The sequence below is a fragment of the Ictalurus punctatus genome, chromosome 9 (genome assembly GCF_001660625.3).
Source record: "Ictalurus punctatus breed USDA103 chromosome 9, Coco_2.0, whole genome shotgun sequence".
Taxonomy (NCBI): domain Eukaryota; kingdom Metazoa; phylum Chordata; class Actinopteri; order Siluriformes; family Ictaluridae; genus Ictalurus; species Ictalurus punctatus.
In genome coordinates, this window is record NC_030424.2 from 17,017,804 (window position 1) to 17,029,933 (window position 12,130).

At 36.7% G+C, this 12,130-nt stretch overlaps 1 protein-coding gene across 1 annotated transcript; it reads right to left on the reverse strand.

The window, feature by feature from the left end:
- Positions 1–2,844: 2,844 nt before the first annotated feature.
- LOC108270099 (ERH mRNA splicing and mitosis factor) lies at positions 2,845–10,776 on the reverse strand. Its single transcript, XM_017476436.3, has 4 exons — positions 10,684–10,776; positions 8,083–8,170; positions 7,854–7,974; positions 2,845–3,409 (listed from the first exon to the last, which is right to left on the reverse strand). Exons 1-4 carry the CDS (start codon positions 10,684–10,686, stop codon positions 3,307–3,309), a joined length of 315 nt encoding a protein of 104 aa, XP_017331925.3. The 5' UTR covers positions 10,687–10,776; the 3' UTR covers positions 2,845–3,306.
- Positions 10,777–12,130: the final 1,354 nt, after the last annotated feature.

Consider the following 12,130-nt stretch of genomic DNA (forward strand, 5'->3'; position numbering starts at 1 on the left):
TGAGATGTTTCTACAACTTGATTGGAGTCCACCTGTGGTAAATTCAGTTGACTGGACATGATTTGGAAAGGCACACACCTGTCTATATAAGGTCCCACAGTTAACAATGCATGTCAGAGCACAAACCAAGCCATGAAGTCTAAGGAATTGTCTGTAGACCTCCGAGACAGGATTGTATGGAGGCACAGATCTGGGGAAGGGTACGGAAACATCTCTGCAGCATTGAAGGTCCCAATGAGCACAGTGGCCTACATCATCCGTAAATGGAAGAAGTTTGGAACCAGCAGGACTCTTCCTAGAGCTGGCTGCCCGGCCAAACTGAGCGATCGGAGGAGAAGGGCCTTAGTCAGGAAGGTGACCAAAAACCCGATGGTCACTCTGACAGAGCTCCAGCATGTCTCTGTGAAGAGAGGAGAACTTTCCAGAAGAACAATCATCTCTGCAGCACTCCACCAATCAGGCCTGTATGGTAGAGTGGCCAGACGGAAGCCACTCCTCAGTAAAAGGCACATGACAGCCCACTTGGAGTTTGCCAAAAGGCACCTGAAGGACTCTCAGACCATGATGAAACAAAGATTGAACTCTCTGGCCTGAATGGCAAGCGTCAGGTCTGGAGGAAACCAGGCACCACTCATCACCTGGCCAATACCATCCCTACAGTGAAGCATGGTGGTGGAAGCGTCATGCTGTGGGGATGTTTTTCAGCGGCAGGAACTGGGAGACTAGTCAGGATCGAGGGAAAGATGAATGCAGCAATGTACAGAGACATCCTTGATGAAAACCTGCTCCAGAGCACACTGGACCTCAGACTGGGGCGAAGGTTCATCTTCCAATATGACAGCGACCCTAAGCACACAGCCAAGATAACAAAGGAGTGGCTACAGGACAACTCTTTGAATGTCCTTGAGTGGCCCAGCCAGAGCCCAGACTTGAACCCGATTGAACATCTCTGTAGAGATCTGAAAATGGCTGTGCACCGACGCTCCCCATCCAACCTGATGGCGCTTGAGAGATCCTGCAAAGAAGAATGGGAGAAACTGCCCAAAAATAGGTGTGCCAAGCTTGTAGCATCATACTCAAAAAGACTGGAGGTTGTAATTGGTGCCAAAGGTGCTTCAACAAAGTATTGAGCAAAGGCTGTGAATACTTATGTACATGTGCTTTTTTGTTTTTAATAAATTTGCAAAGATTTAAAAAAAAAACTTCTTTCACGTTGTCATTATGGGGTATTGTTTGTAGAATTTTGAGGAAAATAATGAATTTAATCCATTTTGGAATAAGGCTGTAACATAACAAAATGTGGAAAAAGTGAAGCGCTGTGAATACTTTACGGATGCACTGTAAAAACCTATTTTTCACGCTATCGGCCATAGGCCAATAGTTTAAAAGCATCCGATAATCAGGGCAGATTATATCCTGTCAATCAAATGAGGGTGGGAAAGCATTGATTCCGTGCTGTGCGTAAAGATGTCACTTGTGTAGAATGATGACAAAACTGAGTTTGTAAACTTTGTACTCTCTGCACTGTTAAATTTTTACACTGGAAGTGAGCAGCAGGGAAGCGGGAGTTTCAGTATCGAGTCTAATTTTGTTATTATTTTTGCCTCACAACTCATGCGGCATTAAAACGCCAGTACACCTTTGAAAGATTTAAATGAAGATAAGTTGACAAAAAAGTATATATTGTGCAGAAAAATATATTTGTAGAGTAGTATATTTCATATCCAGTTAATGTTAATATATATAAAAAAAGTATATATTATATATTACCAGTTTGATGTCAATGATGGAGTAGAAATTTGTTTGTGGTGAGTGAATTTGAACCTAACAGGAGGTTTTTCAGAATTCAGTAAATTAATTCTGTTAATATGAATTGATAAAATTCAATAAATTAAGAAATCTTACTTTAAGATGGGGGAGTGGGGGAGGCGGAGAGAGGGAGCTGAGGCTGTGTGGTGATGGGGGAAGGGGAGGACACTGTGACTTCTCCACATACACTTAATATCACAACTAAATCCAAACTAACTGCTGCCAGATTATACTGAACATCTATGTTCCTTCACTGGTTAAAAAGGCTGAAATGTGTAGCTTTAAATGTGACATATCATCAACAGATTAAAATATATTTTTTTGAACGACTCATTATAAATAGTAAAAATAGCATTAAATAAATTTTAAAAAGTAGTATTGATTTACCTGTAAATTACTAATATACAGTAATTTACTGGCAAACATTTAAAAGCTGTGTATTTTATATAATCACAGAAAAGCCATACTCTTCCTCCTTTTGCCATAAACCAACTTTCTCTCCAAAATTTTAACTATGCAAAAAACCCTCTGTAGAGTAAATCTTAAATTAATTAATATAGGTGATATGCTTTCATAGTCACACATAAAATGGTGAGTAAAATTAAACTAGTCACTAATGATTGGCTAAAAACATATGGTGCTTTAAATTTTCCCTCCTGAAGGTCTAAACCCCGCCCCCACAGAATAATTTGCCCTCTCAAATTTCATGGCCAATAAGAAAAATTCCTCCACTGAGAAAAATGTAAAGGATCAGGAGAGTGCAGAGGCTCAGAAACTCTCACACACAAATTAATCATTAATGTGAGAACCAAAATAAGTTTTTATTAAAAATGATGATTATGATGATAATTAAGGTCAGTGGACTCGATTTTAAGTGATAATTTTGTGTGGACCGGGGCAAAGGTCCTCACAAGAAAGGTGGGATGTCAATATCTGGTCCTCATAAAGGGGGAAATACACACATGCGCGTGCACACACACACACACACACACACACACACACACACAAAAAGCTATACATATAAAATACTCAAACTCAGTTTAAACAAAACCATTTTATTATGGTGGAACAGGAATTTAAAATAAAATAATCCACACAAAAATAAAAGTAGTTCGAAATCACATTTTCATGAGGACAAATGGTTCTCAATTCCAGTCTTATGTATCACAGAACTGTACAGTTCAGTCTGTACATCTACTGGCCTGCTGAGCTTAGTCCCAACACTTTACTCTGCCTTGGTGAAATTAGTAACGGTCTTTAGTGTCATCTGCATATTAAAATAAGTGTGTTAGTTTAAGATTGGTGCTAAAGTATTTTTCTTCCAGTTACTTTAACGAACTCATAGTAGTCACCCAGGGCTAGAATTGTGAATTATTTATCTAATTATCTGGCCATCATCCCTTACGTCCTTTGGAATTGTTTCCCCTTTCAAGTGACCAACTTCCCTGCCAAATTCCTGAAAAGTAAAACCTCTCTGATCAGCACATTTGGGACATTTTATTTCCCAGCCTGCTGAGCTTGGCGGCGCAGCAATATATAAATTTTCTCTTTGATCCAGTCTTTGTTGTTGGGTTGATACGTTTGTGTGTCAGCTCGGTACCTAAGAGACGAAAGGCAGAAACAAAGTGACAGTGAGCAATCTATTTTGCAGTGACATTTCTGCACAACAAATAAATTTTTTTTTTGTATGCAGGGTATGCAATAGTGTTTTCCACAAAAGAGTGGTTTTCCTAAAGAACGATGGTGTTTTTGTAACAGATATAAGAAAAATAGGAAATAAAATTTATTATTTGTATTTGTGTTTTTTCATGGCATGTGTTGCACTGTAAAATATATTAATTTCGCCAAAATCCTTTGCCGTTATTTAATAGTTTGCTGTTCTTGGTGTTGGGAGTACTTTATTTGTGTTATAGCACTCTTTGTTAATTGGTAGCAGATGTATCGCGTCATTTCCGGTTTCTCGTCAGTCGGCGTTGAGTTTGCTGAGAGAGGTATGTACTTAAGCCAGCGCAATTATAAAGTTCGAATTTTAAACTTTAAAAGTCATTTCAAGTGCACAAACCAGTTTAATCATTTATAGTATTATTAGGATAGACTGACAGTGTCGTTTCTGCTGTGTATTTTACTTGTAAAATGAGTTTGTGAAAGATGAGCAAATTAGCACATTTTTCTCGTGTGTGTGTGCTAGCTGTCACCATTTTATCTTCTCGAGGTTCACGCTTACGTTATTTTCTCATGTTAGGTGTGTTGTGAAGATAAAGCCTGTATGACGACGTTTTGCTTTTTTGAACTCTAAATAGTTATGTGCATGTGTTTTGTACTCCCATTACCATGTTCAGTAAATGTATTATTTTAGTCAAGTTCACTGTATTAGGTTGTTGTGGTATAGGACATTTTTCATGATTGCTGTAGGTGCTTGTGTATTCCTTTCTTTCATAGAATGTATTTTTTTTTTGTTATGCGCCAGGTGACGATAAATGTGCATCAATATAATCTATATTTCGTGTTAATATGTATTAAGTTAATATGAAGTTAATAATATAATTGAATGTAATAGAATGCAAGGTAATGACATTTGTTATTTATATCTTTTGTATTTTATTAACATATTTTAAGTTAGTCTCATGTTGATGGTCAGTCGGCGTTGAGTTTGACTGAGAGAAATGTGTCGTGAAGATAAATCCTGTACGACAACGTTTTGCTCTTTCTGAACTCTAAATAGACGTTGAGCTTATCTGCGGGACGAATAAACCTGAGTTCAACAAGACACGACGGTGTCCAGTGTCTATTGTGCACCAGAACACAACGCAGTGTAGCCGGGCTAAGAAGGAAGGACCGGTTACATTTGCAAAGTTTGAAAATGCAAGCTGAGTAACAGTCCATGCATGGCTGAAGATTGGGAATAAAATAAATTCTGATCTAGAGGAATAAAATCTGATCTAGAGGATTCACTCAATCCATCCCAAAGCCAAGGCATTGTAAAGAGAGACATGATGTTGTAACACCGTCCTAAAACCATGTTGACCAGACAGCAGACAAAAACAGCTAAACTGATCTCCTAGCTGCCTTTAATGTCACAATTCTGTAACTAAAAATACAGTAAAAATACAAAAGGGTTGTTTTAATAATGCAATTTATATAACACTACATTGTCCCATTTGCACTGTGAACACTGTGGATTTCTATGTATCATAGAAATCATTACTAATCAGGGTTTTAATACACTTTGTTTGATATAAATTTAGATTAGATCTGAGGAGTAATTTAGCTTTAAATGAGTGTGACGATTTCCCCTCGAGCTAGCACTGCAGTATTGCAGCGTGCTTGGAAACCCGAAGCGTGAGCTTGAAACACGAGCCCAATGTGCAAGCCCTTAGCGAACGCATGCTTTTAGGCCTTCAGTGACATTGACTTTGTTTACTTTGGACACGTGCTTTTGTTATGGTTTATGTCCTGTCTCCGCCCCTGTATTGTCAATGGTTGTTTCCCATATGTGTGTTATCATTGTTTTCAACTGTCTTGTGTTTCATCCCTGATTACGTTTGTCCTTTGAACCCCTCGTGTCTCTTTGCACTTCGTGTAGTATTGAGTGTTATCACCATACCAAGTGCTAGTATTCTGTTCCTCGTTAGTTTCATGTTCTTTGACCTTGTTTCTCATTCTTCATTCTTGCCTTGAGCAGTTTATGCCTGTTTGCCAATCGCCTGACACATGTTTCTTGACCTCGCTATTGACTTCCTATTTTGGATTTGTCTGCATGTCTCTCTCTAAATAAACTCTTATCTGCACTTGCATCCATCCTAACGTTCATTACGTTAAAAAAAATGTGACAATGAGACTAATCACCAGTGCCAGGTTAGTGTCAGTGACAGAAACGCTAACAAGATCTAAAGTTGTAAGTATTCAATATTTGGTAAATAAAAAATTGCATTCTTGTCCCCTTATAAAGCAGATATTTTAACCTTTCTTTTCCCTATAAAACTTTTACATCCAGCTTCAAGAGCAGCCAAGATTATTGACAGTGATCCATAGAACTGTACAATACAGAATGCTATAATAATAAGCTAAAAAAGTTTATATGCCTTATGCAACCGCAATTCTGAAAAAGTTGGGACAGTATGGAAAATGCTAATAAGAACAAAGAGGAATGATTTGTAAATGTACTTTGACGTGTATTTAAATAAAAAACATATAAAGACAAGGTGTTTGATGTTTGACCTAATCAACTGCATAGTTTTTTGAAGGTCAACATGTTTATTTTGAAATTGATGCATGCAACATGTTCCAAAAATGTAGGGACAAGGGCAAATTAGGACTAATAGTGATGTGACAAGTTGAAATAAGAAGGTGATGTGAAACAGGTGAGGCATGTAAACAGCAATTTTTAATGACCTTAATCCGACTAAAGTCATACTCGAAGTAAACACAAATCGAATTAAGACATATGGAGTATTCCTATTTTAGTTGCATTATCGACGTGTATTACAGACATGTAAACACCTTAATCACACTATTAACAGCGTGTGAGTTTTCACTGCATTTTGCGACAGGACACGATCACACACGGCAGTGATCAACCGTTTTATGGCAAACAAGAGAGCACGGCTGTGTCCAAAACCGTGTACTTACCTAATATATAGTAGGTGAAATACATGTATATAGTAGGCGAAATACATGTATCTCGGCTAGTATATAGACGGCAAGTACGCAGTTTCGGACACAGCCCATGGCTTCATGCAGTCGTCTATTTGCACGTATAGCATGATAAATAATTAACTGCACTTGAAGCATTCGTAAAAATTTTAAATAAAAACACCCAAAACTGTAAACGGTACCATGAGGAAGACGAACTGTATGTTGATACGTGAAATTCTGGAGGGAACATCGGATGGCGTGACGTGGTGACGTAATGACGTGGTGACGTAATGACGTGTGCCGTTAGGCGATCTATGTTCTATAACATATAAAACGGGAACATGAAAGGAATATTCTAAAAGCAACTCATGTAAACACCTTAACCACAATATTGTCTTATTCAGAATAATTACATTACTGCTGTCCATGTAAATGTAGTCACTGTCTTAGAAAACCGTCATGAGTCTATAATGTATATCCTGACATGGGCTCGGAAATGCTTTGGTAAACATTTTTCAGTCATCACCATCCACAGATGCAAGTTAAGGCTTTACTATGCAAAGACACAAACACTGTGCAGAAGCGCCACCGACTTCTCTGGGCTTGGTGCAAACTGAGATGGACAGTAGCACAGTAGAATCGTGCTTTGTGGTCCGACGAGTCAACATTTCAAATAGTTTTTGGAGAAAACAGCCATTGTGATCTCCGGGCCAAAGAGGAAAAGGACCATCCAAGCTGTTATCAGCATCAGGTCCAATATGTACACATTTTGGAGCAACATATGCTGCCATACAGAGCAGGACAATGCCAGACCACATTCTGCCCTGATTACATGCGCATGGTTGCGTAAGCAGAGAGTTCAGGTGCTAGCATGAACTGTCTCCGATTGATAATGTGTGGTGCATTATGAAGCACAAAATAAGGCAATGAAGGCCTCATACAGTTGCGCAGCTGAAGAAATGCATAATGGATGAATGGGGGAAAATTCCACTTGCTAAACTTAACCAATTGGTGTCTTCAGTTCCCAAGTATTATTAAAAGAAAAGGTGATGTTACACAATCATCAGATTTTAAATGAGTGTATATTTTAAAAAACAAATTAAATTCACATAGTAAAACATCAAATAATGTGTTTTCAATATAGTACAGGGTGAACTCGGTTTTCAAATGACTTTTTTTCTTTTCTTTCATTTTTGTGACAATTTTTCACAGCCTTCTTTGCTCATATTTACCAAAGGTGCCAATATTAATGGAGGGCACTGTAGATATTTACAGCTGCCTTACTGCTTAAATAAGTGAAGGTTACTGCCACATACTCTTCGATTATCAGTAATAGAGCTGACAGTCTCACTGAATGCATTTTGCACTTGGTGATGCAGTGGGTAGAACTGCACAGAAAGCCTACTTACACCAAGCAGCTGAGGTCTGCCAGGTCATCGATGAAATCAAACAACTGACTAATGTCATATGTAATTGATGGACTGTTAGGATTCATCCTCTTTAGGTGCTCTTCATACATTTTACATACTCCTGCCCAAAGAAAACATCTCAGGTAAGTACAGAAGTAGCATATACAGTAGTGTTGTTTTCTCCTGGACTAATTTTAAGGTATAACACTGATCTAAATATTTATCTTACCTTCCATGCACTCATTAACAGATTCATAATCAGCATATGTCCTTCCTTCCGGTCTCTTGGTGGGCTGAACAAGTAGAATAGTATGGGACTGCAATAGAAGCCATTTTTAGACTGATGTTAGTAATATCCAGACATTAGCACAACAATAACAACAAATAACACCCTGAATGACTTCCATATTAATATTTACATTTAACATGAGATTTTCAATAAAGTACAAGGTTTATTTTGTAATGAAATTCTGAGTTGACTCTTTTGGTTTAAGCTTTCATTAACATGTTGCCCTTCTTTCAGTTTTTGCTATCGGTTTACTACATTACCCACAATACTAAAACTAAACTTGTAATACTAAAATATCAAAATGTAAAATACTAAAACTTATAACTTGATTTTCTGATCTCCAACTAGGAAAAAAGAAAACGCCAATTCTTACTCAGGAATTCAAGTTCAACATATGATGTCACATCAACATCGCTGATCACACCATCAACAGTAGATAAAATATCACTTCACTACTTTATATGGGTTTATAGTAGTATTTGTCTGTGTCTGTCAATTGACTTAGATCAACTGAAAGACACATTAGTTGGTTAAATCTATATCACTGATCTCACAGTTCTCTGTTTTGATATAGTACATCATAAACTCATTATTGTTAATATTAGCTGCCTTGTTGTTGCTAACAAAACACATGCTTTCATGGAGCTGTCCATCTTCTTTCCCCACTTTGTAGCTCAAATGCACCAAGCCTAAAAATGACAATTCCTAGTTCAGACTCCCAATCTTCCCACTTCCAAATTACACTACATGGCCAAAGGTTTGTGAACACCTGACCATCACACCCATATGTGCTTTTTGAACATCCCATTCCAGATATAATCCCCTTTTGCTGTTATAATAACCTCCATTCTTCTGAGAAGGCTTTATGCTAGATTATGGAGCGTTCCTGTGGGGATTTGTGCTCATTCAACCACAAGAGCATTAGTGAGGTCAAGCACTGATGTTGGATGAGGCGGTCTGGTGCACAGTCAGCATTCCAGTTTCTCCCAAATGTGTTCAGAGGGGGTTGAGGTGAGGGATCTGTGCAGTCCACTTGAGTTCTTCCACGCCAACCTTAGCAAACTGTGTTTATGGAGCTCGCTTTGTGCACATAGGCGTCATGATGAAACAGATTCGGTCCCTTTAGTTCCAGTAATTGTAATGCTACAGCATACAAAGATATCTTATTGTGTATGCAGTTGTGTGCTTCAAACTTTGTGGCAACTGTTTGGGGAAGAACCACATATGGGTGTGATGGTCAAATGTATAAAATCTTTTGGCCATATAGTGCAAGTTAAATGCAGCATTAGTCCTTGCATCATCTATGCCTAAAGAGAGTGATGCAGCAGTGCTTTAGGCCTTCAGTCCATCCACCCTCACCTCCTCATTTGTACACTACTCAAAAAGATAACCTTCCAAGTCAACACCAAGCGGTCATCTAACAGATCGCCAATTAGCCGAGCTGAGTCTTGTATAACTGCATTCACTATTTGTCTCCACTGGATTTCTCATTAACATGACACTGAACTTCACTGGAAAATGGTGAAAGAGAAATGAATCCCCTCCTCTTTTTATTTTTTCCATAACACAAAACCCTGACTGTTATCACCTATGTTTGATTTTTCTCTCCTATTAAATGTCATTATAACTAAACTAGCGTTGTCTCCCTGTGACGTCAGCATGGCACACAACTGCTACCTTCTCTCAGCAAACACACAGCACCAACCTACAAATAAGCACTGTATAAGAACAATATGATCATATTTTATGTGTGTCAGGCTGGACTTTCCCTTCATTTTTCATGTTCATTTATCAGTAAGCTTATATTCAGATAGTCAGTGTAATGTTACTGGTTCAATTGATACTGCCCTAAAGTGGGCTTGAAGTTGGACGTTCAATAACTGTCTCTAAAGTTACATATGACACTGGAATACACGTTTTTAACTTCATTAGCATTTGAAGAGAATGACATGTATTTCACTACCGAATGGGTTCATACACAAAATTTATCATACTTTAAAGCTCAATAGCATTTGGAGAGAATAAACTACACTCATAAAACCAACTGTAAAGTGTTCCTGTAGGTGTCAGATATGATGCACACCTTTCAGATATGTGATATTTATTAAAATACACTGCCAAATCATATCTAAACATTGTGTGTTCATTTTATATTAAAATGTTTGACTTTTTATTGCAGGGATATTATCAAGCTGCGTAAATGATGTGAGTAAATGAACTTCACTTCAAGAGGTTTTTTTTTTTTTTTTTAAAGCTTTCCTTTTGTATGGCCTGGAAAAGCTAAAGTAAAACTGTTGAAAGTAAGCGTTGGTTTGCAGTGAAGACATTCAGTAAAAACTGTGTCTCCTGTAGAAATATTTATATAATATATATATATATATATATATATATATATATATATATATATATATATATATATATATATATATATAATTAGCAGGATAGCTAAATATTACATCCATCAGCCACCAGGTTTACTCCCACTAGAAGAAGTGTATAATATTAAGCTACGTGTTTCGAAAAAAGAGCTTAATAACTAACCATGTTTGAAAGATTTGCTCCGGAGATCCGTAAACACAAATCGCCTTGGTTTACAGCAGTTACTTCTTCTTCTTTTAGTTTTAATAGCGGTTGGCAAGGAAACTTAAGGTGCATTACCGCCACCTACTGGACTGGAGTGTGGGCAGCAGAACAGCGGTTACTAAACTTCCGTTTATCTCTAATGTCAAAAATAGTCACTCTACCGCTATTGTTTGTTTCTACTACAATAATAATAATAATAATAATAATAATAATAATAATAATAATAATTATAATTATAATAATTATATATATATATATATATATATATATATATATATATATATATATAATATATCATTTTTTTTTACATTTTTATTATTATTTTTTAAATGTAATATTCGAACGTAGCTTCAGTTAGGCAAAACCTGGACCCTTCACGTCTCTTTCAAATACTATTCATTTATTCATTTATTTTGAAATTTCTCTTGTTGTTTCTGGAAATTTTCGTCATATGCTCCTTTCCGTGAGTGGACGCCCTCTAGTGGACATTTATCCCCATTTGAGAAAAATAATATTGGAAGTATAGATCAAAATGCATAGGATTGACTGATGGATAAAACCCTAGAAATTCATGTGGGAATAAAATCTTGTGTATATGGGAAGCCATCATCCAACAGTAAACAAACAGCTGAACTGTGTAGTAAAACGTGTTGAATGCCTGAAGAAAGTGTTTTTGGAGTTATGTTTAAAAAAAAATACATACATACACACACACACACACACACACACATATATATATATATATATATACACACACACATATATATATACACACACACACACACACACACACACACACACACAAAATTACTTTATACATGGCTTTGAGGAACAGATTATATACATTTATATAATTATGGCCAGGTGGATACTGAATTGTGTTCATGATGATATGTTGACAGTGACAAATAATACAGCATCTTAAAACACCTACCCTCACCCCCACCTTTAAAACAAATCCCTGCTTGTTTTTCCAGATATTAAGCTTTGGATTAAACCCATTTATTTCAAGTGATCAGTCAAACAGGCTAATATATTCAAGAACCTCTTTAAAAAGCCAATTTTGCCAATGGAGGGTTTTGATTTCTACCAATGTAAATAATAATAATAATAATAATAATAATAATAATAATAATAATAATAATAATAATGATGATAATATGGACACCTTTGCTATGCTACTGGAGTGAGAACCACTGGCTTATAAACATTATACACAGATGCCAATATACTAAGCACTACTTTCATACAGTAAACTACATAAAATTACTTATTGAAGCTCAGTTTATACACACTGTCTGTCACCTGGCTGGTAAATTTGGCATTTTGGGCTAATTCCAAGATGGACAAGATGGACACTATTTGTTACATACAAATCACACCTTATTTTGGTTGACAATTGATA